Source organism: Dendrobates tinctorius, unplaced genomic scaffold, assembly GCF_039654945.1.
Source record: "Dendrobates tinctorius isolate UK_male_01 unplaced genomic scaffold, ASM3965494v1 ptg000024l, whole genome shotgun sequence".
Taxonomy (NCBI): domain Eukaryota; kingdom Metazoa; phylum Chordata; class Amphibia; order Anura; family Dendrobatidae; genus Dendrobates; species Dendrobates tinctorius.
In genome coordinates, this window is record NW_027361692.1 from 4,060,499 (window position 1) to 4,088,175 (window position 27,677).

At 42.0% G+C, this 27,677-nt stretch overlaps 1 protein-coding gene across 8 annotated transcripts in view; it reads right to left on the reverse strand.

Moving 5' to 3' along the window:
- Window positions 1–2,219: 2,219 nt before the first annotated feature.
- The window catches only part of MYO6 (myosin VI), a 362,182-nt gene continuing 336,724 nt past the window's right edge, over window positions 2,220–27,677 (reverse strand). For 6 of the 8 annotated variants that reach the window (XM_073569300.1, XM_073569297.1, XM_073569302.1 and 3 more), the window contains 4 exons: window positions 22,326–22,457; window positions 20,675–20,701; window positions 6,030–6,248; window positions 2,220–3,601 (listed from right to left, as the gene is read on the reverse strand). In XM_073569300.1, coding sequence (XP_073425401.1) covers window positions 3,402–3,601; window positions 6,030–6,248; window positions 20,675–20,701; window positions 22,326–22,457 — 578 coding nt within the window. In that variant the 3' untranslated portion in view covers window positions 2,220–3,401. The remainder of the gene's footprint in view (window positions 3,602–6,029; window positions 6,249–20,674; window positions 20,702–22,325; window positions 22,458–27,677) is intronic. The other 2 variants (XM_073569299.1, XM_073569304.1) reach the window with 1 other exon arrangement.

Here is a 27,677-nt window from a genome sequence, read left to right on the forward strand (position 1 = left end):
ATATTACTAGCACTTGTTTTGCCATCCAGCTTGTCCTATTGCAAGAGGATTGTGAACACCACAGCAGGGTTTTCATACTTTCCTTCATTAAATAAGATTTGGTTCAAGTGATCACCTAATCAGAAGCACATTAAGTAGAATGAGATGTACTCTGGTTGGAATTCAACTGACATTGGAATGGAATGGCTGTCAGACATGCAGAGAAGCTGATTTTTATAAAACTGTGCAGTGGTCTCTTAAATTTTGCCAGAGCTGTATATATATATACATATATATATATATATATATATATATATATATATATATATATATACGTACATACATACACACACGTACATGCAAATATACAGTTGGTATAGAAAGTATTGCGACCCCTTTAAATTTTTCACTGTTTCATTGCAGCAATTTGGCAAATTCAAAAAAGTTCATTTTTTAATCATTAATGTTCACTCTGCAGCCCATCTTGACTGAGAGAAACAGAAATGTAGAAATTTTTGCCAATTTATTAAAAAAGTATTTAAACCCTTTGCTCAGACACTCATATTTAAGTCACATGCTGTCCATTTTCTTGTGATCTTCCTTGAGATGGTTCTACTCCTTCACTGGAGTCCAGCTGTGTTTAATTAAACTGATAGGACTTGATTTGTAGAGGCACACACCTGTCTATATAAGACCGCACAGCACTAAGTGCATGTCAGACCAAATGAGAATCATGAGGTCAAAGGAACTGGCCAAGGAGCTCAGAGACAGAATTATGGCAAGGCACAGATCTGGCCAAGGTTACAGAAGAATTTCCGCTGTACTCAAGGTTCCTAAGAGCACAGTGGCCTCCATAATCCTTAAGTGGAAGATTGGGACCACCAGAAGTCTTCCTAGAACTGAACGTTCAGCAAAACTGAGCGATCGTGGGAGAAAAGCCTTGGTGAGAGAGGTAAAGAACCCCAAGATCACTGTGGCTGAGCTCCACAGATGCAGTAGGGAGATGGGAGAAAGTTCCAAAAAGTCAACTATCACTGCAGCCCTTCATCAGTTGGGCCTTTATGGTAGAGTGGTCCGATGGAAGCCTCTCCTCAGTGCCAGACATATGAAAGCCCGCACAGAGTTTGCTAAAAAATACATGAAGGACTCCCAGACTATGAGAAATAAGATTCTCTGGTCTGAAGAGACGAAGATAGAACTTTTTTGTGATAATTCTAAGTGGTATGTGTGGAGAAAACCAGGCACTGCTCATCACCTACCCAATACAATCCCAACAGTGAAACATGGTGCTGGAAGTATCATGCTATGGGGGTGCTTTTCAGCTGCAGGGACAGGACGACTGGTTGCAATTGAAGGAAATATGAATGCAGCCAAGTACAGAGATATCCTGGGAGAAAACCTCTTCCAGAGTATTCTGGACCTCAGACTTGGCCGAAGGTTTACCTTCCAACAAGACAATGCCCTAAGCACAAAGCTAAAATAACAAAGGAGTGGCTTCAGAACAACTCTGTGACCATTCTTGACTGGCCCAGCCCAAGCCCTGACCTAAACCCAATTGAGCATCTCTGGGGAAACCTGAAAGTGGTTGTACACCAACGTTCCCCATCCAACCTGACAGAACTGGAGAGGATCTGCAAGGAAGGATGGCAGAGGATCCCCAAATCCAGGTGTGAAAAACTTGTTGCATCATTCCCAAGAAGACTCATGGCTGTACTAGCTCAAAAGGGTGCTTCTACTCAATACTGAGCAAAGGGTCTGAGTACTTATGAGGGTGTCACATTTCAGTTTTTTTTTTTTTTTTTTTAAATTTGCAAAAATTTCTACATTTCTTTTTTTTTCAGTCAAGATGGGGTGCAGAGTGGACATTAATGAGAAAAAAATGTACTTTTTTGAATTTACCAAATGGTTGCACTTTCCGTATCCACTGTATGTATGTTTATATATATAGAGAGAGAGAGATACACAGTAGTCTGACAATAAATGGCTTCACCCAACCACTAACCATGAGTGGAGAAAAAGTTTTGGTGTTATCATTCATATTCTCTGAAAAAAGGCCAAGAAAGCAAAAAGTCTGCTGGGGTATGTAAACTTTTGAGTACAATTGTATATATAAATTTTTTTTCTTTTTTTAAACATGACCAGTTTACAATTTAACAATTAAAAGCAGTACAAATGTCGGCATCACATAAGGTACGTGAATTCAAGTAAAAACACTGTAGAAACTGACTATGACCCTCATGAAATAGCTATAGAATTTATTAGTTGTCCAGGTTGTGATAAACATCCTTTTCAAATGACAGGGAAGAACACAGGGTTTAAAGCCAAAATATTTTTTTTTGTTTTATCACAGCACATGGAACACATAAATGAACTTCAGAGATACATTTCAAGTCACAAGAATATTTTTTATTCCTGTTATCAGATAGGACACTAAAACAATGGTATTAAACGTTTATAAATAACCAGTCATATCATGACCACTGTACGGAAACATCTAGACGGCAGCGTGACAACCGAGAAAATGGAATGTTTACAGGCTGGTAACGCATGTCAGTTTAATGGACCAAGGGGTCAAAATAGATATTATAAAGGAATATTGATAAGGCTGGAATGGGGACAAGGACAGGTGCATTAAAATTGTTAGGAATTTGCTTCTATACGCTTAAATATTTAGTGATCTGACCACCTTTGAATCTCAGTGCAGTAAAACATACACATATGCATTGATACGTACTGTATCAAGCCTATATGATCTCCTTCCATTGTATTCAAGTCACAAAAATAAACGCTAAGTCAATTCCAAAATTCCTATTAAAATTATTTTTTAACGTCAAACGCTCCTCTTCGTTAAAGCGGAATAAACGGTAGTATAGGCAACAGACTTAAAGGCCATAGATTTTCATATCAAGGGAAAAATCATTCAAGCTCAAACAATACCAGTCCATGGAATGTGATTTCGGAAATCTGCAATTACACCTTGCCCCCTTTAAGGTCACTCTCCGTTATACTTTCAAGGGTTCTCCAGCATTTTACAACATGATCTCATAGAATCGGGTTGCACAGTGTTTTGCAACTTGTCTCTCACTTGAAAATCTTATTTCCATGTTTAATAAGAGACAATAAATGTCTATCTAAGGTAAGGCCTCACAAATCGAGATGCATGATAAATAAAATTGAAAACATAAAAACTACAAAATAGCCTGCTAGGGCCACAGACCACATCACTATAAAGCCTCTAAATCAAAACTTCAAAAAGTATGGATTAATAAAACCCGCAATTAATAAAACCTGTTCACTTTATATTAAAACTTCTCTATTACACGATTATGGAATGCCTAGATCCTCTCTTCTAGAGGTTGCTTTCCCTTTGCTTTAGCCCACATGTACTAATCTCTTAGTGCAACGATGAATTCGCCAGCCAGCTACTTGAGAAGGTTTTGCAGCATTGCAGTAGCATATGTTGGCCGGGCTTGTCTACTTTCTATTGCATTACTCAAGTACTGAATTCCGCCACAGCGCTCCCAAATCTCTTCAAATTGTCTGGGCAAAATTTCAGCTCCTCGTTTTCTTGTTAAACCGGTTTCTTCTAGGCTCAATTCACACATCTCCATGTCATCTTTGCCTGAAAATTTAATTTAAAAAAAAAAAAATTAGTAATAAAAGAAAAAGTAACGCGTACTCTTTTTTCTGTGAAATATAAAGCATAACAAACAAAAATGAAGGTAATAGGCTTTTGCAAATAAATGAAACGTATTTCTATCTGGCACATCCTCATGAACTACCGTACTTATCGGACTACAAGACGCACTTTTTTCCTCCAAAATTTTAGTCTAGCTTTGGGTGTGTGGGGAGGAGGGGAGTGGCAGCAGCGGAGGAGCGGGTCATAGGAGGCGGGAGCCAGCGGCTGCAGCTTACACTTGTGCCCGGAATTAAAGAGAATGAATCTTCACTGCTCCCCATGCCCATAGTTCCGCCCACCTCTATGCACTGAAGCCAGCACCGAGAGGTGGGTGGGACTATCAGTGTGGGGAGCAGTGAATATTTATTCTTTTTAATAGCGGGCACACGTGATCACCCAACCGCTGCAGGAGCCGGTGGCTGCGGATAACAGTGTGCCCGCTATTAAAGAAAATGAATCTTCACTGCTCCCCATGCCCATAGTTCCGCCCACCTCTATGCACTGAAGCCAGCACCGAGAGGTGGGTGGGACTATCAGTGTGGGGAGCAGTGAATATTTATTCTTTTTAATAGCGGGCACACGTGATCACCCAACCGCTGCAGGAGCCGGTGGCTGCGGATAACAGTGTGCCCGCTATTAAAGAAAATGAATATTCACTGCTCCCCATGCCCATAGTTCCGCCCACCTCTATGCACTGAAGCCAGCATCGAGAGGTGGGTGGGACTGTCAGCGTTGGGCGCAGTGAATATTTATTCTTTTTAATAGTGGGCACATGTGATCGCCCAACCGCTGCAGGAGCCGGCGGCTGCAGATAACAGTGTTCCCGCTTTTAAAGAGAATGAATATTCACTGCTTTCAACTCCCATAGGCCCGGGTGTGGGGAGCAGTGAATATTACGGCAGCTGACCACTGTGTGTGGGGGCAGATGGTAGTGACATCATTCACTGCTTGCACACTGAAATCAGCTGCTGGCATCAGAAAAGGACACTGAGCTGCAAGGAAGCTGAGTAGAATCTTTTATTTTTTTATATGTGAGATGTGATAGGGGCCACATATAACAAGGTAAGTGCCAGGTATATCAGGATGGTGGGCCATGTATACCCGCAAGGGGACATGTATACCAATATCGGTAGATATATAGCAGGATGGGGACATATATACTAGGTTGGGGGATATTAGTACAGAATTGGTGAACATTACTCCTATAACAGTGTCAGCAGCAGAGCCAATCCTCCCCCATAACAATGTGTCATGACCACATTTTTTGCTTCAATTTGTTTTCTCTATTATCCTCCTATAAAATCTATGTGCATCTTATGGTCCTGTGTGTCACAGCATCCTGTACAGAGCTCCAGAAAAAATCCTTTTTATGCACTTTCTTTTAGGCGTTATTCACATGTCCACGTTGCACAGATCTGTTGTACCCATTTTCTACTTCACAGATATAACACGTACCCATTATAATAAATGGCACTATTCACGTGTCCGTGGATTTTCATGGACCTAGTGTTGGTGCAAAATACAGACATGTCCATTTTTTTCAGGTACCATGGATGACAAGGGCCAATACAAGTCTAAGGGTTTGTGAAAAACTGACACAAAACACGGATGACACACTGATGGTAAAAATGGACACACGGATGACGCACTGGTACAAAACACTGATTGACACTAGCACCATTTTGCCATGTACCTGTGTTTAATTACAAAAGTGTGAATGAGGCCTTAGAAATATTGTATTCCCATCACATAGCCACACACTATGTTACATTTATTTTATCCCTTTCTAGTATGTGGCACATGGATAATTTTGACCAAAGTGTTGTGCTCGGCTGTTTCCATCAGCACCAAGGACCTCAACCAACTCCCTCCACAGAGGAAAAACAAGGAGGTTATGACCCATGTCTAGTAATTTATTGCGATCCAAGAGAATGGACATTTATACCATGTCCTACATATTCTGATAGATGATAAATGGTTACTGCAGGACAATCCTGCTGTTACAGAAACAAGGTAAGAGCATCCTGGAATGTAACAACAATTCTAACTTAGGATATAAAGAAGGTATTAGGTAAAATTAGAACGGGTGTTTAATGGGAAGGTGGTAAGAGTTTTTCTTCAACCTATGTAATTGGGATTGGTGGTGGGTAAACATCTGACACTTCAGAAGATAAAAGAATGGACAATAAATTAAAAGTCAATGTAGATCCTACAAACAATCCTTTCTTTAAATACCAAAATAATTATACTACCATTGTGTAAATATATTCTATTGGCAGAGTTGATCCAGAGTGAATTATGGTTTTGGAACAATGCAACATTCATACATTTACTAATATCTGACATGCTCACCAATATTATGATGACTTACCAGCTACCAGCAAGATTGGTGGCTTATCTGGGTGAAGTTCCATTTGACGGGCAATCCATGGCCCATCGAAGTGTGCATACCACCAGCCTTTCTTCTTGTTTTGAGGCTCCTTATACTGGTCAGCCGGGCGAATGAATGGAATGCGGAAATATCGCTGCTGACGGTTGGCTTCAATTTCCTGTTGTCTGGCCGGGAGCTGCACCACTGGGTTCTGTTGGGCTGTACACATGTAATACATGTTACACTTCATAGGAAAAGCATATATAAGTGCTCCGTAACTGCACAGTCTAAAAGCTAGTCAAATGTCACATTAACTGCAATCTGTTAATTGCTCCCTGCTGTGAACGGTCCTCCAGCCCCCTTCTCCTCCTCCCTCCCTCACTCACCTGGCTTCATTTCATGGACATTTGAATGGTACAAGTTTGAACAGAGCAGGTCAGATATGACATCATGTGAAGCAACATATTTAAAGTGATAAATGAGAAATATACCAGAAATAGTCCAGATATCGGTAAGACTAACCACTGCTTTCTTACTTTAATTTCTTTTTTTTTTTTTTTACTCCGCTCTTTAACCATGCTCACATTTGCCCTAAGGCTACTTTCACACATCAGGTTTTCGCCGTTAGGCGCGTTCCGGAGCGCCGGATCCGGCAAATGTTTTGTAAAACCGGATGTGACGGATCCGGTTTTCTGCCGGATCCGTCTTGCACATGACAGCCAAAATCGGATCCGTCTCATCTGGTTTTCGATCCGTTTTTCGACGGATTACCGTTTTTGCTCCACTAATCTTCACTCTCCTTCGCTATCCTCAAACCCCTGCACTCTCGAACCAAATAACTATCTCCCCCTCTCTCTTACCCCCCACCTTCCTTTATCTGCAGACATACTCCATAACCTCAGACGTCTCCTACTAAAATACAATACAAGACGATCACTCTCCTTCACCCACCTGCTTTCCCTTTCTCTGCTTCTTCTCACTGCTGGTGACATATCCCCCAATCCTGCCCCCCCCCCCCGCTTCATACATCCCACTAATCCCCACCCCTATCTTTCTCACACTAAGACAAACTACCGCAATCCCTCACACTTAAAACCTGTGCCACTGACCCCCTTCCTCCCGCACCCTCTTTCTGGAGCACTTTGGAATGCTTGCTCCATCTGCAACAAGGTCCACATGATCCACGACCTCTTTACCTCCCGCAACCTTTCCTTCCTGGCCCTCACTGAGACCTGGCTGACACCCCCTGACATGGCCTCCCCGGCCGCACTGAGTTATGGCGGCCTTCACTTTACCCACACTCCTCGCCCTGGCAACAGACAAGGTGGAGGAGTGGGTTTCCTCCTTTCTAAAAACTGCTACTTCAACCCTATCCAACCCCCACCCTCCATTTTCCTCCCTTCTTTCGAGGTTCACTCTGTCCGTATTTACTCTCCCTCTAATCTCCAAATAGCTGTCATATACCGACCACCGGGCTCAGCCACTGCCTTTATCGACCAATTCTCCACCTGGCTCCTCCACTTTCTCTCTGCTGACATCCCCACCATCATCATGGGGGACTTCAACATCCCCACTGACACCCCCAGCCAGCAGCCTCCATACTCCTGTCACTTACCTCATCCTTTGGACTTACTCAGTGGCCCTCCACAGCCACCCACACAGATGAACATACATTAGACCTCATCTTCATCCGCCTCTGTTCCCTATCTAATCTCACAACCTCTCCCTTCCCCCCTATCTGACCACCTTCTCATCCTTGTCCTTCTCACCTGCCCCATGTCCAGCCACTAGCACATCCTCGCAGAAACCTCGCACACCTAGACATCCACAGACTCTCAGACTCTCTTCTACCTCTGTCCTCCATATCTTCACTCCACAACACGGACAGTGCCACCGCTTTCTACAACGCCGCCCTCACATCAGCCATAGACTCAGTCGCTCCTCTCATGCATGGCAAAGTGAGACAAACCAATAGGCAACCCTGGCACAACAACCTCACCAAAAAACTTCGACAAGCATCCAGGGGTTGTGGAGCAGCGTTTGAAGAAAACACGCCTGCCAGACGACTTCACTGCTTTCAAACAAGCTACACTTGCCTTTAAATCAGCCCTCACCTCTGCTGAACAGACCTACTTCACAAACCTTGTATCTTCATTATCCCACAACCAAAAACAATTGTTCATCACATTCAACTCTCTCCTCCGCCCACCACTGCCAACTCCAACTCCACTCATCTCTGCTGAGGACTTTGCCACCTACTTCAAAAACAAGATGGACCAAACAAGGCAAACCTTTACAGTTCCACCACCCCAACCACTCCACATACCAGACCTCTGTCCTTCCCTAATAACCTCCCTCTCCAACATCACTGAAGGAGAGCTTACTCATCTCCTTTCCAAATCATGCCTCACCACCTGTGCACTTGACCCCATCCCTTCACACCTGCTCCCCAACCTCACTAACATGATCATTCCAGCACTAACCCATCTCTTCAACCTATCCCTAACTTCTGGTACCTTCCCCTCTGCCTTCAAACATGCCACCATAACACCCATCTTCAAAAAATCAAACCTTGATCCAACTGCTATGCCCAGCTATCGCCCCATATCACTGCTCCCGTTTGCTTCCAAACTCCTTGAACAGCATGTCCAAGCTCAACTTTCCTCCCACCTCTCATCTAACTCCATCCTTGACATCCTGCAATCTGGCTTCTGCCCCCACCACTCCACTGAAACTGCCCTGATCAAAATTACTAATGACTTACTCACAGCCAAAGCTAACAGACAGTTCTCCATCCTCCTCCTTCTTGACCTGTCCTCTGCCTTTGACACAGTTGACAACTGCCTACTGCTACAGATTCTTTCTTCCCTTGGCATCAAAGACCTTGCCCTGTCCTGGATTTCCTCATACCTTTCTGACCGCACATTTAGCATTTCCCACTCCCACACTACCTCCTCATCCTGTCCCCTCTCTGTTGGAGTCCCCCAAGGCTCTGTCCTGGGACCCCTACTTTTTTCCATCTATACTCTTTGCCTAGGACAACTCAAAGTCCCATGGCTTCCAGTACCACCTGTATGCAGATGACACTCAGATCTACCTCTCTGGCCCAGATGTCACCTCTCTGCTGCCCAGAATCCCGGAGTGTCTATCAGTCATATCCTCCTTTTTCACCTCTCGCTTCCTAAAACTCAACGTATTCAAAACTGAACTCATTATCTTTCCTCCATCTCACGTATCCTCCCTACCCGATCTATCTATTATGGTAAACGGCATCACGCTCTCTCCCGCACCTGAAATCGGCTGCCTCGGAGTAACTCTCGACTCTACCCTGTCCTTCAAACCACACATCCAATCTCTTGCCACCTCCTGTTGCCTCCAACTCAAAAATATTTCCGGAATCCGTCCCTCCCTCAGTCCTCAATCTACTAAAACTCTTCTACATGCCCTCATCATCTCCCGCCTTGCCTACTGCAACACTCTCCTCTGTGCCACCCTGCTAACTCTCTTGCACCACTCCAGTCTGTCCTCAATTCTGCTGCCTGACTAATCCACCTCGCTACTCCCCTGTCTCCCCCCTATGCAAATCCCTCCATTGGCTCCCAATTCCCCAACGAATCCAGTTCAAACTACTAACACTGACCTACAAAGCCATCCACAACCTTTCCCCTCCCTATATCTCTGAACTAATCTCCCAATATCTTTCCTCACGTAATCTTCGATCCTCCCAAGACCGCCTACTCTCCTCCACACTTATTTGTTCCTCACACAACCGCCTCCAAGATTTCTCCCGAATATCCCCTATCCTCTGGAATGTCATGCCTCAACACGTCCGATTATCCACCACCCTCGGATCCTTCAAACGGAACCTGAAAACCCATCTTTTCAGGAAAGCTTACAGCCTGCAATGACCATTCTGCCGCCTCACCACCGCCTGAGCTGCTGCACCCCCGACCTTCTGTCTCTTCCCCACTATCCCGTAGAATGTAAGTCCGCAAGGACAGGGTCCCCTCTCCTCTGTACCAGTCTGTCATTGTAAATTTGTTTACTGTTAACGATATCTATAACTTTGTATGTAACCCCCCTTCTCATGTATAGCACCATGGAATTAATGGCACTATATAAATAAATAATAATAATAAAAGCTATGATGCATTTATCCTACAGTTACAGCAAATGTCTAGATTTGAAATGACCACCATTATAGTAGAAGTCAGTCAGAGAGATAGGATGATAATAAGTCTGGGTTGCACTCTGGCCCTCCACCGGTATTACTGCCTGAAGCAGAGCGAGTCACATTATGGAGTACATGCTATGGTACTTTTATTGCAATGACAGCCTTTCAAGTCTGAATATGAAAAATGGTGTACTTTAAAATGGGTGAAATTACATTACATGGCTCAGTACTTTCTCATAATATTGGCTGGAATAATATGAAGCTCAATTAGACCTTTAAGAATTTGTGAAATAGATCTCCGTTTCTGCAAAAGGACAAGGGAAACTGTTCATGTTTCTTCTTAAAAACATTAAAGTCCAGATGATAAAAGATACATGTAAAGTCTGCTTTAACTACATCGGCTGCCTATAAGAAGCTAAGGAATGGGCAACCAGAATATTCTTCAATGGGATAATAGATAGAAGGACTTTTTTTCTAAATATTTATATAATATATCAGTAGCAACTTTAGGTTTATTTTTCCTATGAAAAAAAGTATGTGTATACTCCATAACATGGGTTATCTCGTGTAGATATTTGTTTCAGTTGCATAAAAACAAAATAAAATGCTTAAAAACGTAAATCGCAAAAAATGTTGTTTAAATATTTGCTAATATGAAAAATGAAAGGAAGCTAAAGAACATACACATTTACAAAATGCTGCTTTTTCTTGCATAATTCTAGTGCTTAACCCCTTAACGACGAGGCATTACTTTTATTTTTAGGTCAATATGACCATGTGAGGGCTTGTTTTTTGCGGGACGAGTTGTACTTTTGAACTCCATTGGTTTTAACATATCGTGTACTGGAAAACAGGAAAAAAATTCCAAGTGTGGTGAAATTGCAAAAAAAGTGCAATTCCACAGTTTCTTTTTTCTTTTTTTTAACTATGTTCACTAAATACTAAAACTGACCTGCAATTGTGATTCTCTAGGTCATTACGAGTTCACAGACAACAAACATGTTAAATGGTGAAAACTGATAATTTTAGCTTCATAAATCACATACAAATAAGAAACTTTGCAATATATCTTAATCAGAGAATTCTGCTTCTTTCATTCTTGCTTCATGGGTAAAATCTGTATTAGGTGAAGACAGATTTTACGAACATTAAGATAGGAAATGGCAATAGGAGCTTATATCATCCCACCCTCTATCGGTTGGAGTCCCCCAAGGCTCTGTTCTAGGACCCCTACTCTTCTCAATCTATACACTTGGCCTGGGGCAACTCAATGTCCCACGGATTCCAGTACCACCTTTATGCCGATGACACTCAGATCTACCTCTCTGGCCCAGACGCCACCTCTCTGCTCTCCAAAATCCCGGAGTGTCTATCAGCCATATCCTCCTCCTTCTCCTCCCAATTCCTCAAACTGAATGTGGACAAATCTGAACTGATCATCTTTCCCTCATCTCACAGATCTTCCTTACCTGACCTATCTATAAGAATTAACGACATCACGCTTTCTCCCATACCGGAGGTCCGCTGCCTCGGAGTAACCCTTGACACTGCCATGTCCTTCAAACCACACATCCAAGCTCTCTCCACCTCCTGCCACCTCCAGCTCAAAAATCTTTCCAGAATCCGTCCTTTCATCAACCCTCACTCTACTAAAATGCTTGTGCATGCCCTCATCTCCCGTCTTGACTACTGCAACATCCTTTTCTGTGGCCTCCCTGCTAACACCCTCGCACCTCTCCAGTCCATCCTTAACTCTGCTGCCTGACTAATTCATCTCTCTCCTCGCTACGCCTCCGCTTCTCCCCTTTTCAAATCTCTTCACTGGCTCCCACTCCCTCAGCGTATCCAATTCAAATTACTAATACTGACCTACAAGGCCATCTATAACCTGTCTCCTCCATATATCTCTGAATTAATCTCCAGATATCTTCCCTCACTTAATCTCCGATCCTCCCAAGATCTCCTTCTCTCCTCCACACTTATTCGCTCCTCATCCAACCGCCTCCATCACTTCTCCCGAATAGCCCCCATCCTCTGGAATTCTTTGTCCCAACACATCCGCCTATCAACCATACTCGGATCCTTCAGACGGAACCTGAAAACCCATCTCTTCAGGAAAGCCTAGAGCCTGCAATGATCCCCGCTACCACCTCACCACTACTGGAGCTACCCCCTCACCACTACTGGAGCTGCTGCAACCCCCCAACCTACTGTCTCCTTCCCCACCATCCTGTAGAATGTAAGCCCGAAAGGGCAGGGTCCTCTCTCCCCTCTATATCAGTCTGTGATTGTTAGTTTGTTTACTGTAAGTGATATCTGTACTTTGTATGTAACCCCTTCTCATGTACAGCACCATGGAATCAATGGTGCTATATAAATAAATAATAATAATGATAATAATCTAAAATTCTACAGAGAGGGAAGGGGATGGAGGAGGGAGAATATAGAGGCAGACACAGACATTCTGCTGCAAGTTCTCCTGAAAAGCCAGTTACACTTTAACAATGGTTGAAGCATTGATATTTTTCCACTGAAATTTCACTCTCAATTCTGGATAAAAATCTGTATTAACTGAAGACAGACTTTCCCATTGCTAAGATAGGAAATGGCAGTTGGTCGTTAAAAAATTCTATGGAGAGGGTAGATGGATGAAGAAGAGGGAGGATCTAGAGGACAGACATTCTGCTGCAAGTTCTCCTGAAATGGCAGTTACACTTTAGCAAGAGTTAGGGCATTGATATGTTTCTATTCAAATTATCCCATATAATTGAAAATAAACTGAAACAAATCCGAATATAAGAAATTAAATTAATAAAATCAGTACAGTATGTCACCGGAAGGCTCATATTGAAACCGAATCTGTCAGTATGTTTATTTTCCCAATACTCCTTAATAACTGAAGGTTCACTATATGATATCACACTGTGAAAAGAAAAGTTATAATCATCTGTGCATGGTATATAAAATACCTAAGATATCTATATAGTGTCGCACCGGGAAATAATCACACAGTCCGGGCTCAAAGGGGAGTTTGTAACTGGCCACTCTCAGACTGCAAGGTGTCCAGTATAAAAAAACTGACCATCACATCCAAACATAAATTAGGTCTGAACAGGTGCTTACCTAGAGTCGCCAACAACTATACAATCAAATATAAAAAAAACAATTTTTTTGATATTTGTATGTATTAGCCTTCTAACTGAGCACTCCGCCCCTTAGCCTCAGGCATTTGTAATTGAAGGATTCTACCCCTCCATAGAGATATAGACTTCAGTCTAAGAGAGGATTCACATTAGGTTCCCAGAGAGATGTAGTCTGTCTAAGAGAGGATTGGCTTTAGGTCCTGGCAACGAGAATCACCTTATCGTGGCTGCCAGGAAGACATGAATTGGCCAATTTATGCGTTAAGCACTCAATTTTTCATATTTCTAGAGCGGTAATGCAATTCAATTTTCATATTTCAGGTTTGCATGCTATAGTGCTACAGAGTGCTGCTTTATTTGATTCCAAGGTGGGCAGTGACATAAGTAATAAGTTATAAACTATAAAGTAAAAAATCACTCTGTGCTTGAGAACGGTTGCAATTTGTAATAAGGGGTTTAATGACAACGTTGCTTGTTTTTACAAGCACTTTGAAGTCTTACCTATTTATACACTTGAGGTAACCACTTTTAGCCATATACCTCAGCCATGCAATGAATTGTGCTGGCCTCGGCTTCTGAGCACTGCGCATGTGCAGATTGCTGCTAGAGAGAATATAGGAGATTCAGGGACACCCACTTCACTAAACAAAACCGAATTATGGCTTCAGCCCAGACTATGTGACTATTCCCCTAAGTAGACCAGATAACTAGTAGCAGGTATTCTGGATATAGCACGTGAATGATTACAGCTTTCACACAATGCAATATCATACAGTTCAGGTAAAAGCATGATGCTATAGGGTACAACAACACAATAGAGGCTGTTTACTGGGGATTTAAACTTACTGACCATATCCTTTTTTGTGTGTTACATGATGTTCTAACAGGTTTAAGCATTCTGCTCTTAAGGCTTTATCATACACTCGGTGGCTATAGCCATCTGTAGCTTTAAGGCTATGCAGGGACAAGCAGCTTTACCCCTAGCCCCACTTTATCTCACTCAGGTATTAGAAAAGTTGATGCATTTTACAGCTCCGTTTCCTCATATTCTCAGTGACGGATATAGATATATATTAGAATAGTTAGAGCTTTGTGACAGAGCTGTAATGAATGTTGCTATAGTTAATTTCTCAATTTTTCAAACTTTAGAATTTAATCATCAGTTTTAATATAGATAGACAATTGACAAATTGGTGTGCTAGCTTCTTCTCAACTTTGCAAAAAAAATTTTTGGGTTTCTATAAAGTACAATCCCAGTTCAGAACCTCTTCTACTATTGTATTATGGCCTGTATTCTGTGAATGGTCAGCGGCAAAGATTGGTGATGCGATCATCATGGTAATCCACTTGTAGTCTACGAAACAATGTCATGGCAGGCGGTTTCTTTACCAAGCATAGAACCAGACAATGCCGTTTCACAATTGTATAACCAATGACGTTTCCCGTGTGAGCGGCACTTCCTCTGCGCTTCAGCTGCACCGTCTGCGTGTACTCCAATGACCTAGAAAGCTTCTTTGAATTGAACTTGTTCAAATTTATTTGCAAGATAAAAAAAGCTTCCCCAGTGATGTGTGATTGGCATATAGTATTACACATCATGGCAGAGACTTTCATCGCCCTCAAGCAGTATGAAAAGATACGTGTTTGCAGAAATAAAGAGCAGTCAAAGAAATCTGACCCTTTTATGCCAATTTGTTATAGACAGATATCAGTACCATTGACCATGTGATGATGATCTTAGAAAACATTCTGCAGTTGAGTACATAGAGGTTATAGATCTACTATATAGGGCATGAGGCTGGAAATGTGCTTCTAGTAACGACTAAAGACCTATAGGTAATACTCCTACGTAGGCTCCAGATAGAGGCGGCAGCAATGTTTTTTAAGTATATCACATGGCATCTGATATATTGCAGTCAATATTTCACCACACCATCCAAGACCATTAGTGTCACCTTATGGTTACCTTTCTCTTCAGAAAGCGGTTTGCTACAGTTATGTCCCTCAATGTTTAACCTTTAGTTACAGTTTTTCGGATGGACCTTTTTGCAGACCTCAATCTCTAAATCAATGATGTAGCTCTATGGTACCAATCTAGCAGCTATCTTGTGCAAAATGGTCCTGCCTACTTGTGTCCCAAAACGGTATCAGAACCTTACTTGCTTTATAGATAATCTTACAACAGTGGCGGAGATTTATCAAGGTAAATGCACCACAATTCTGAGACAATTTGTGCTAATAATACAGTCTTTCATGACTTCCATGATATTTATGTACAGTGGGGAAAAAAAGTATTTAGTCAGTCAGCAATAGTGCAAGTTCCACCACTTAAAAAAATGAGAGGTGTCTGTAATTTACATCATAGGTAGACCTCAACTATGGGAGACAAACTGAGAAAAAAAAATCCAGAAAATCACATTGTCTGTTTTTTTTTCATTTTATTTGCATATTATGGTGGAAAATAAGTATTTGGTCAGAAACAAAATTTCATCTCAATACTTTGTGATATATCCTTTGTTGGCAATGACAGAGGTCAAACGTTTTCTGTAAGTCTTCACAAGGTTGCCACACACTGTTGTTGGTATGTTGGCCCATTCCTCCATGCAGATCTCCTCTAGAGCAGTGATGTTTTTGGCTTTTCGCTTGGCAACACGGACTTTCAACTCCCTCCAAAGGTTTTCTATAGGGTTGAGATCTGGAGACTGGCTAGGCCACTCCAGGACCTTGAAATGCTTCTTACGAAGCCACTCCTTCGTTGCCCTGGCGGTGTGCTTTGGATCATTGTCATGTTGAAAGACCCAGCCACGTTTCATCTTCAATGCCCTTGCTGATGGAAGGAGGTTTGCACTCAAAATCTCACGATACATGGCCCCATTCATTCTTTCATGTACCCGGATCAGTCGTCCTGGCCCCTTTGCAGAGAAACAGCCCCAAAGCATGATGTTTCCACCACCATGCTTTACAGTAGGTATGGTGTTTGATGGATGCAACTCAGTATTCTTTTTCCTCCAAACACGACAAGTTGTGTTTCTACCAAACAGTTCCAGTTTGGTTTCATCAGACCATAGGACATTCTCCCAAAACTCCTCTGGATCATCCAAATGCTCTCTAGCAAACTTCAGACGGGCCCGGACATGTACAGGCTTAAGCAGTGGGACACGTCTGGCACTGCAGGATCTGAGTCCATGGTGGCGTAGTGTGTTACTTATGGTAGGCCTTGTTACATTGGTCCCAGCTCTCTGCAGTTCATTCACTAGGTCCCCCCGCGTGGTTCTGGGATTTTTGCTCACCGTTCTTGTGATCATTCTGACCCCACGGGGTGGGATTTTGCGTGGAGCACCAGATCGAGGGAGATTATCAGTGGTCTTGTATGTCTTCCATTTTCTAATTATTGCTCCCACAGTTGATTTCTTCACTCCAGGCTGGTTGGCTATTGCAGATTCAGTCTTCCCAGCCTGGTGCAGGGCTACAATTTTGTTTCTGGTGTCCTTTGACAGCTCTTTGGTCTTCACCATAGTGGAGTTTGGAGTCAGACTGTTTGAGGGTGTGCACAGGTGTCTTTTTATACTGATAACAAGTTTAAACAGGTGCCATTACTACAGGTAATGAGTGGAGGAAAGAGGAGACTGTTAAAGAAGAAGTTACAGGTCTGTGAGAGCCAGAAATCTTGATTGCTTGTTTCTGACCAAATACTTATTTTCCACCATAATATGCAAATAAAATGAAAAAAAAAACAGACAATGTGATTTTCTGGATTTTTTTTTCTCAGTTTGTCTCCCATAGTTGAGGTCTACCTATGATGTAAATTACAGACGCCTCTCATCTTTTTAAGTGGTGGAACTTGCACTATTGCTGACTGACTAAATACTTTTTTTCCCCACTGTATATTAGGCATTTTTTTATGACTTGTCTGAAAAGGGGATGTGGGCTCGCTAAAAAAAGGCGTAGTTTATGAAAAAAAAGGATATGGTTTAATGAGTAAAATCTTGCGCCAAAAAATGCATCAAAATTGTAGTGCACATTTCAGGCACAAAGTAAGCTAATAGGTGGTGTAAACTTAGACTGGACGGTATTAAAATAAATTTATAAAATGGTGTGAACTATTAGTCTAAGTTTACAATGTCTAATAATTAGACAGTTTAAATTAATATGCCGCAGTGTGTTTTAAAAGTGGAGAAAATAAATATGAGCGGAGATTTTAGACTATGAAGTTATAGGGTGCCAGTAAGGGTCTACTCGGCTTTACCTATGACAACATATAATGAACGGTGTCCTGACAGTGAAGTGTTGCTACCAGTCTCAAAAAATATTAACAGCTCAGGAGAAGTGAATATTCCAGTGGGTGCTGCAATGGAAGTATGGTTACATGTATGTTTATAATGCCTGTATGAGGATTATACGGCCAAGGAATATGGTTTTGTTTTTTATGATGTTAATAAGGAATATTTTGGGAGTATTCCTTAAAGCATGTGAAAAATGTTATTACTATGCCATAGTCTTTAAAGAAGCCCTCTCATCTATATATTTTTTTTCTATTAAATATGAGTATGTATGTATGTGTCCTGATTCGACTGGCGAGTGACCTGGGACCAGAGGGCACCTTTCCTGGCCCTAAAACTAGGGGACGCCCTAGCTTGCCCTGTTCCCCGGGATACTTCAGATGGCGAAGACGCTGAGGCCTCTGCCCTTGCCCTATCTCCTAGATTAGCCCTTCGTCTGTCCCCCTCCCCCACTCAGGGAAGCTGGGGCGCTACTGTGCACTGCAGTACACCAACCCGACAGACAGGGTAACAAGACATGAGTAAACTGAAAACTCCACACACACAAAATGTACACTCACATATAGCAGAGGTATACCAGGGTGTGTAGGCACTGGCAAAACCAACTTCGCCCACTCCTATGTCTTGCAGCAATTGCTAACTCAGACAAGGACTTGGTAATCAAGCCCAGATTTTATAGGGGAGAGGAGTGGCTAACCAAGTACAGCTGAATGCAGGAATTTCCAACATGGCTGTTTAACCCCTATTCTGCTGAAATAAGCCGGTTTAATACACTGGAGAAGTGCTTCTTCTCAACGGCAGAGTAGGAGCCACCAGACGCTACGGTCTTCGGGTTCCGCACTGTTGCGGTAACTGCGTGACAATTTGTATGTAATGTAGTGTGAGTATGTTAAGGTACTCACCTACTGCTGCGCTCTCAGGTGTCCAGCGCCGTTCTTCTGAATGATGTCACCACTCTGTAGACTCCCCGGGGTCATGCTGTGCTGTGTGTGACCTGTAAGCGTTTTTTACAATGTAAGGCTGGTTTCACATTTGCGTTTTTTAGCGCTGGAAAAAAACGCACACCTGCGCATGCGTTTTTTCCCCTATATTTAACACGGGTGCGCATACCTGCACGCTGGTAAGCGCATGTATGCGATTTTCATGCGCTGCGTTTTTTTGGGGTGTGCGTTGGGATTTTCCAGACGCAGCATGTTGCATTTTTTGGCCCTGCAAAAAAGCGCATGCGCACATATGCGCACGTTTTGCGCTAAAAATGGCCATTATAGCCTATGGATGCGCATATGTGCGCACTGGCATGCTCATGTATGCGTTTTTTTGCATATGCGTTTTTTTTTTTAAACCATGGAATTTAGGGGTTTGGGTTAGAGTTAGGGTTAGTTAAGGGGGTTTAGGGTTAGGGTTATGGTCAGGGTTGGGGTTTGGGTCAGGGTTAGGGTTAAGTATGGTTTTGTTAAGGATTAGGGTCATGGTTAGGGTCAGGATTAGGGTTAAGTATGGTTTTGTTAAGGGTTAGGGTCAGGGTTAGGGTCAGGATTAGGGTTAAGTATGGTTTTGTTAAGGATTAGGGTCATGGTTAGGGTCAGGATTAGCGTTAAGTATGGTTTTGTTAAGGGTTAGGGTCAGGGTTAGGGTTAGGGTTAGGGTCAGGGTCAGGATTAGGGTTAAGTATGGTTTTGTTAAGGATTAGGGTCAGGGTTAGGGTCAGGATTAGGGTTAGTATGGTTTTGTTAAGGGTTAGGGTCAGGGTTAGGGTTAGGGTCAGGGTTAGGGTCAGGATTAGGGTTAAGTATGGTTTGGTTAAGGGTTAGGGTCAGGGTCAGGGTTAGGGTTAGGGTCAGGGTTAGGGTTAAGTATGGTTTTGTTAAGGGTTAGGGTCAGGGTTAGGGTTAGGGTCAGGGTTAGTTAGGGTTTAGGGTTTGGGTTAAGTATGATTTGGTTAAGGGTTAGGGTCAGGGTTAGGGTCAGGGTTAGGGTTAGGGTCAGGGTTAGGGTTAGTAAAGTCATGGTTTGGGTAGTGTGAGGGGCCACCTAAAAATGTTGGAAAAAAACGCAAACGCGGTAAAAACGCGCTAAAAACGCATACAAACGCTGCGTTTTTTTCATGCATGCTCATAAAAATGCTTGAAAAAAACGCAGCAGTTGTATGCTTATGTATGCGTTTTTTCAATGCGTTTTTTTGCGGGAAAAACGCGCTGCAAAAAAAAGCAAGTGTGAAACTAGCCTAAGCCTGTGGAGCGTCAGAATAAGGCCTCACATTGTAAAAGAGACTTCAGTCTCAAGCATATCGCATACAATGGGCTGGCTAGTCGCAATTGTGGTGACGTCAATGAGAAGCGAAGCAGAAGAGTGCTGGATACCAGAGAAGGCGGCAGTAGGAGAGTATATTAATACACTCACAGTACATTACACGCATGTATACACGCATTTAATAAAGAGATGGAAGGCCTCTTTAAAAACATATACGCTCTCTTTAAAAACAAATCCACAAAGGGACATGCCCATGAAGAGTAGCAAGGGCAGTAATTATGCTTAAATCTAATAATATGTTGTAGATATTTACACAAGTGTTCATTTCATAGTGATGTCATAAAAGGTTTTGAAAAGAAGGGAAGGCCTTGTCAATGTCAGAATAGTATTTACATGGACGGTCCATAAATATCCTAGGTCCTGTAAGTTGGCATCAGGGTCCTCCATCTAGCGGCCATGGACATAACAGGCAGTGTATATGTGATATGCATTGTACAGACTCAATATCCAATGTAAAAGTGAAATATTACTCAGGCTTGACCACTCCAAGGAGTGTTCTCTCCTGCTTTCTTAGGGTGCCGCTGTTCTTATTAACCACAGTGGTTTATGGCCACCGCAGGCATGATGACATGGACGTGTCTATTAGTTTTACAAACTTTATAGCTTCACCACTGACAATAACATTGAGGTTTCATTGATGTCCACAACTGTAGCAAACAACATGTTGGTTAGTAGCAAAAAGCATGAACACCTTTCCCTCTGGTCGCAGGTTAGTGTTATTACCAGCTGCACACTTACTTGTGTTGTTCATAAATGGAGCAAAATCTGTAAATAAATATCAGTTGTAATTGAGAACATGCAGGGAATATGGCATCAATTATTGGGGAGACACAAGACTGAAACTCTCTAAACTAACTACAGTATACATATAAACACTTTTATGGACACTATGGCGGATGGACAAGTTTACCAGAAACCACGTTGTATGCTTTCTTCTCTCTTCAGCCTAACAACTGAAATCGCAGACAGATGCCACGTTTCTCACAGTTGGTGACTGCCACAATTTTATGGGGTTGCCTTACCTCCTTTGACCAGGAGATCACCGTTCTCCTGCATCATGGCTTCCTGCTTACCAATTTGTGATGCTATCTTGATGATTTAAGAGTGACGTGGTTGTGAAGCAGGTCTGAGATGTGAGCTCTGAAGCATAGGATGAGACCAGGGATATAGAAGCTAGCAGGATCCAGCCAGCTCAGAACTGCACTTGAAAACTCTACAGCAAGGAGCACGTTCCTTGCCTTGGAGACCAGCCACCACTCATAGACTTATCATTTGGCCAGTAACCTAGTCAAAAAGTAGTAAACTCTATTTTATACTAAATTTTTGATGAGGAAAATTGCAAAATTTCTTGTTTTCACAGGCATTTTGCATTTCTTACAAATATCCTCTATGAACTAAACTAAATCCCTTTATGATACATTTTACTTACACAGATGCATCGTTGCAAACTATAAAGACCCTGAGCCAGTTTTCGAGCAGAACCAAATCGTGTGCGTGTCTTAATAAATCTGATTTAAGGGGATTCAGTGCAACAAAGTGGTCTACACTGGAAACAATGCAACAGCGGTGAGTTCTGTGCTGCCGATACGTCTAGCTTAGAGGACTGCTTAAACTGCTACAATGTAATCATCTGTAATTTGTAACAAGTATTTGGCCAATATTGCCTTCTGAGCTCTAACTTTGAACCATAAAGAACATTTATTGATAGGAAGCAGAAATTTTTAACTCTGTGAGGAATAGAAACACAAAGGCATAATCATGCTGCATATACTTTCAATATTATTATAAGACTTAATAACCCCTTTAAGCACTTTTTTACTACAATGGTTTTCTGGCCTTGTCCTTACAACGTGCCTAGACTATAATTATTGTGTAATCCCAATGTGCATACAAATCTACATATCAGCAAATTGGACTTCAGTCCAAAAAGAAGAAAGCTCTCCCTAATGTGTGTTATCACCCTTATTGAATGCTTTTCTGAACCTGGTACAAGCTGTCAGAATTTAATGTGTCCAGAAGATGTAAAGCACTTCTCTTACACATGGTTATCTATACAAATTAGCAATGCCTTTTTAATAAGGATTAAGTTCTTCTGGGAATTTAACCTGGAAACAACTCTCATACAGCAGTTACAGGTATTTCTATAAGACGCACAAGCTATTTGAAGTAGTGTTTAAAGGAAATGAGAAATATTATCCTCAAGGATTAAGTATTTTGAACAGAAATTGATTTTTGGCTTTTAACAAGTGGAACAAAACGATTAAGAAAACACTTATTGAGAGCAGAAGCCTAATTCCATGACCTAGCAAGTGCAACTAAAGGAATAAGAGTAATTGTGTTCGTATATATTTACATATACATGGACTACAATTACTAAACTGTGGCTTACCGTAATCTGTAACTGATTTAGGGGCACGCTGGTCAGAGTCGGCATTACGCTTCTTGTTTTTGGACTTCCAGGCATGATAAACTTTGAGCCGCCTGTGGAACTCCTCTCTGCATGCTGCCAGCAGCTCGATATCTGTTCACAACATTTATGGGGGCAAAAATATTACTTTGATTAGTGCAACCACGTGCTTTAATGTGTACCTCCAATCAGAAAAGACAACCTGATTATATTCTAAACCATTTTGCAGTTACTTTGTGCAGTCATTTTTCAGTTGCTTGCCCTTGACCCCTCTCATACATTCTGTTTCTGAGACAAGAAATAGGTATGTGATCGTTATTATTGTCCCTTCTATGTTCACCCTCATGCAACAGGTTTTATTTTGTCACTTGGTCACCGAGGTTGTCCACCACCTTTATCTCCTAAAATCACTTACCGGTCAATTACAAAAACAGAATCGACCTTTATACCTATTGACTATGCAAATAAGAGATTTACATTAGGATGTGTCTCAAAGACCTCAAGGTCCTCATACACTAGAAAAAGTTGGCTGACCATCAAATACGTATGGAATGGCCTCTCGAATATCCCCCAACAGATCACGTTGGCGTAGATAAGGGTAGAGAAATTTGATTTAACACCCAAACCTCTTCTTTTAGAAAACACATCAATTCTCAGCCAAACTGAATGTTCAAGTATATTGGGGAATTGCGAATGAGAGCTCTCGATATCCATCCTATTTATGGCCAGCTTTAGCCTTCAATATAGATTAGTATTGTTTACCAGGCATTACTGGGTAACAAATTTCAGTGTGATTTAAATAAATTATAAAATGGGGTTCTTAAAGTAGTATGCAAGTTTCCAAAAATAAACTCTATTGTAAAATGAAAAGCTCTCCAATTTTCTACAATACTTTTGGTATCAACTCTTCCTGTTATCTGATGCATGCTGCCAAAACCGGAGCCAGCCAGGTATATATTTCTTTGAGACGCTCTGGTGATTTAGAGAACATATCCGTTAAAGTTTCTTCAGATACATTCCCTGCAGTTGAATAAAGCCAGAACTTTCAATTATATGTTCTGGTCCTTCTAGAGTGTTTAGTATATAAGCCATGCATAACACAATTAAGAGAAGATGCTAAGGGGTTGTCCAGTGAAAACAAGTTAGGACCCATCCACTGATAACTTGCCTACCAGTGGGTGTCCGATCTCTGAGATTTTCACCAAACAGGAAACTTTTATCCCCATTAGAAAATGTGACAGCAGATCAGAAGCTCGATCACCGCTGCATTCATTGTCAATGGGGCTGCCAGAAAAAGCCAAGCAGAGCATTCAGTGGCCCCATAGGAAATGAATGGAGCAGCTGTTGGCATGGCATGCGCAATGCCGCTCTATTCTAATGGGGATCAAAGTCCCCCATACACCTAGTTTCCAAGTGGTTGGACCCCACCAATCAACAAGTTATGGGAGATAGCTTGCTTTCACTGGACAGCTCTTTAAATCTATTACTAAGAAGCTACTTAGCATTTTAATGACATGTATAAAAAAATATCATTGAGTCAATATTCTAAGTGAGGCATCATAAATAAGTTGTAATAAAGTCATGCTTTATGTGATTATGTGAGATGCATGGTTTCATTTGCGATACACAGTATCAAATGTGTTGCAGATTTTGCTACAGCCACGTGACATTTCCCTTTTCCAATATATCATTTCAGTTCATCTTAACTACTGACACCATTTACGGAAATGGTCAAATCAACTTGTTAGTTGTGATGTGCTCCTGGACATCATGTCATGTTCTCCTCTCTGTCTTAGGAAAATAACACTGACTTCACGAGAACTCCAGTTTCAGAGACAATATCCACTAGAGATTGCTCATTCACGAGACCATTCAGGTTTCTAGCCGTTTTGCTGAAGTACCTTGTAAATTATTTATTACACCATGACATTCAATTCAGAATCATTTTCTTGAAAAGAAAAAAAAATATTTACTCATTGATCAGATTGCATGGCCTTGGAAATGAGATAATGGATAGAGCTGCAATGCTGCTCCTAGAGCAACTGTGAACAGAGCCTTACACGTTGGATGTAGTGGGATAGACGGACCATCTAATGTGTATGGTTGTCTCTTCACCGTTGACAGAGGATGTCAAGAAAATAAGGATCAGACCACTTGAATATTTCAAATGTCCAATCCCGTAGTTCTCCTGTTATAGACAGCACCCAGGTTTTCAGAAAATGTAAAATACAAACTACTGGCCAAGCGGTCACAGTTACTAGCCATTTTTCTACTTGTAGCATACATATTTTTTCACCCTATTAAAAGGTCTGTCTTTTGTCTAGAGGTAAGATACATTACAGATCACTGTTCACTGCAGCTAGACTGTGGAGCTTTTAATCTGAGGGCAAAAAAGAAGAGCCTGACAAGTAGATATGTGGGGTTCTTTTACTAACCTATGATTCTATGATTCTAACCATGTTAAAAATTAAAGACTTGTCATATTATATAGCGCTGTGTGCTTACAGTTGCTCATTTTGCCTTTCTACACAGCTAACTTCTCTTTTCTCTGCTCTAGGTAGAAACAGGAAGTCTCTTGTCCCTGCAGAAATCATTCCTCTCCATCTTCTGACCTAGCTGCTCCCTCCTCCCCCTGACAGGGACTTTTGATGAGTCATACAGGGTAAATTGACCTCCTGTTTCTACATAGAGCTTAGGAGGATTCAGTGCATCAGTTTTTAATCACGTGATGTCCTAGACCTAATGGAAAACAGAAGAATTAGCTGGGTAGAAAGGCAAAATGAGCAACTGTAAGTACACAGTGCTGTATAATATAATTACTGCAATATATTAAGAGAATCAAAATTTTGATGGGAGCGCTTCTTTAAGTGATTCTGCAAGACGGATCCTGCAGATTAGCAGCTGATTTTAGGGCTACGGACGAAAGGTGTAGTGCACTAGAGCCAATCCAGAAGTCATTGCTACCTAATTGGTCCACCAGCAATGGTTACATATCATGTCAATGTAAGTACATAGGAAAGAAATTATATGTATACTACATCTAAATAACATACACAAACTTAATTTAATATACAAGATCAATATCTTCTATTGGGCTCAGTGTTCAGATGATGATAAACGTATAACCTTTCAAGTAGGATTTACAGTATAATGCTACAATTTCTGGGTGAAAGTAAATTTCCAAGAAAGCTTCTAATTATATTGATGTTGAAGATAATTGTTTTTATTAGTAACACCCTTACCATATATACTGGTATATAAGCCGACCTGAGTATAAGCAGAGGCACCTAAATTTGCCACTAAAAACTGGGAAAACGTATTAGCTCGAGTATAAGCTGGATATGCATGGTCCCCTGATCCCCATCCTTGCCTGCATGGTTCCTCATCCCCATCCCTGCCTGCATGGTTCCTCATCCCCATCCTTGTCTGCATGGCTCCTCATTCCCAACCTTGCATATATGACTCCTCATCCCTATCCTTGTATGCGTGGCCCCCTTGAGAAAAGCATAAAAAAAATGCTACATACTCTCCCTGCGCGCCATTGCAGCATCTTGTCCCAGTGGGTGCCTGCAGCTCCTGTGGCCGGCTGATCATGTATCCACGTTCATTAAGGGAATGAATATTCATCTCTTTCCACGTCTATGGGAGTGGAGAGAGGTGAATATTCGTTACCTTAATGAGGGCCGCAGGAGCTTCTGGAAGCCTGCAACTGCGGCTGTAATTGTGCACGCTATAAGAGAAATGAATATTCATAGCCAGTGCAGTGAATATTCATTTCTCTTTAGCAGCAGGCACAGTTACAGCCACAGCCACCGCTGCCTCCTGTGACCCACTGCTCCTCCTGCCCTGCCATTTTCTGTCACAATGACTCGTGTATAAGCCGAAGGGGGGTGTTTTCAGCACAAACAAATGTGCTGAAAAACTTGGCTTATACACGAGTATATACGGTAAGTGAAATATTTTCTTTATTTTCAAAAATGTTATCTTCAAATGTTGACATTACATTCCATTTTCTGCACCTTATTAAAGGGGCAGCCATCTTGCCTGAGCTGTCACTTTGGGCTGCAGTTTTAAAGATTTGATTTTCAAGAGCAACTTCAAATGATAGAATAAAGTCAGAAAAAAAACTCACTGACTTCCACAGAAAGATGTTGTGGACTTGCTCTGTGCCCTGTGCAGATGTTACTGCGCAGGGAGCGTTAAGGGCCTGTCACACTAAGCGATATCGCTAGCAATATCGCTATAACGTCACTGGTTAGGGCGGCACGGTGGCTCAGTGGTTAGCGCTGCAGCCTTGCAGCGCTGGGGTCCTGGGTTCAAAATCTGCAAGGAGTTTGTATGTTCTCCCAGTGTTTGCGTGGGTTTCCTCCGGGCACTCCGGTTTCCTCCCACATTCTAAAGACATACTGATAGAGAATTTAGATTGTGAGCCCCATCGGGGACAGTGTGCAAACTGTAAAGTGCTGCGGAATATGTTAGCGCTATATAAAAATAAAGATTATTGTATAAAAAAAAAAAATAAAGATTATTACTGGTTTTGTGACGCAGCAGCGATATTGCTAGCGATATCGCTATGCCTGATACTTACCTCCGACCGCTCCCCCGCTGGTTATCGCTGATTGCGCAAGAACGTCCTGGACCGTTTCTGGTTGTCAGCTTCCTGCTGGGCTTCCTGTAGCGCCGACGAGCGATGCGTGGACGCGGGCAGGAGGACGTCAGGATCGCCTCGTCTGACAGGTAAGTAGCGACCCCCGATCCCTGCTATGTCGCTGGTGAGATCTGCCTGTGTGGCAGCTCACTAGCGACCACTTAGCGATGCACCAGCGATCCTGACTGCGTCATATCGCTGTTCGGGATCGCTGGTACATCGCTAAGTGTGACAGTACCTTAAAGGAGCTGTCTTTCAATTATTGTGAATCATAATCTATAGGTTTAAAAGGAACCTGATATGTTGACAATGGCATCTTATCTGCAGGCAGGATGTTATATAGGAGGAACTGATCGGATTGATATACATTTTTTGGGGAAAAGTTTTGATATAACTTGCATTTTATTCATTAAAATCCATGAGCTTTTTAAGCATACGAGTCCAGCAGGTGGTCAAACTAGATTATGTGCAGTCCTGTCCCGCTTTACACAGTCTCTATTCTTAAATATATAGTGGCTTATCAGAAATTAGTGTGCTAAACTGTGAAGGAGAGAATGGCTAATGAAATCAATTAAACCTTATATAAGTCAGTTCAGATATGGTGTAGCAACATGGCGTCTGTGTCCTGGGACAATACCCTGGAAGGAATCTTTGGAGTGTAAAAGTGGAGACACACTGAAGACACC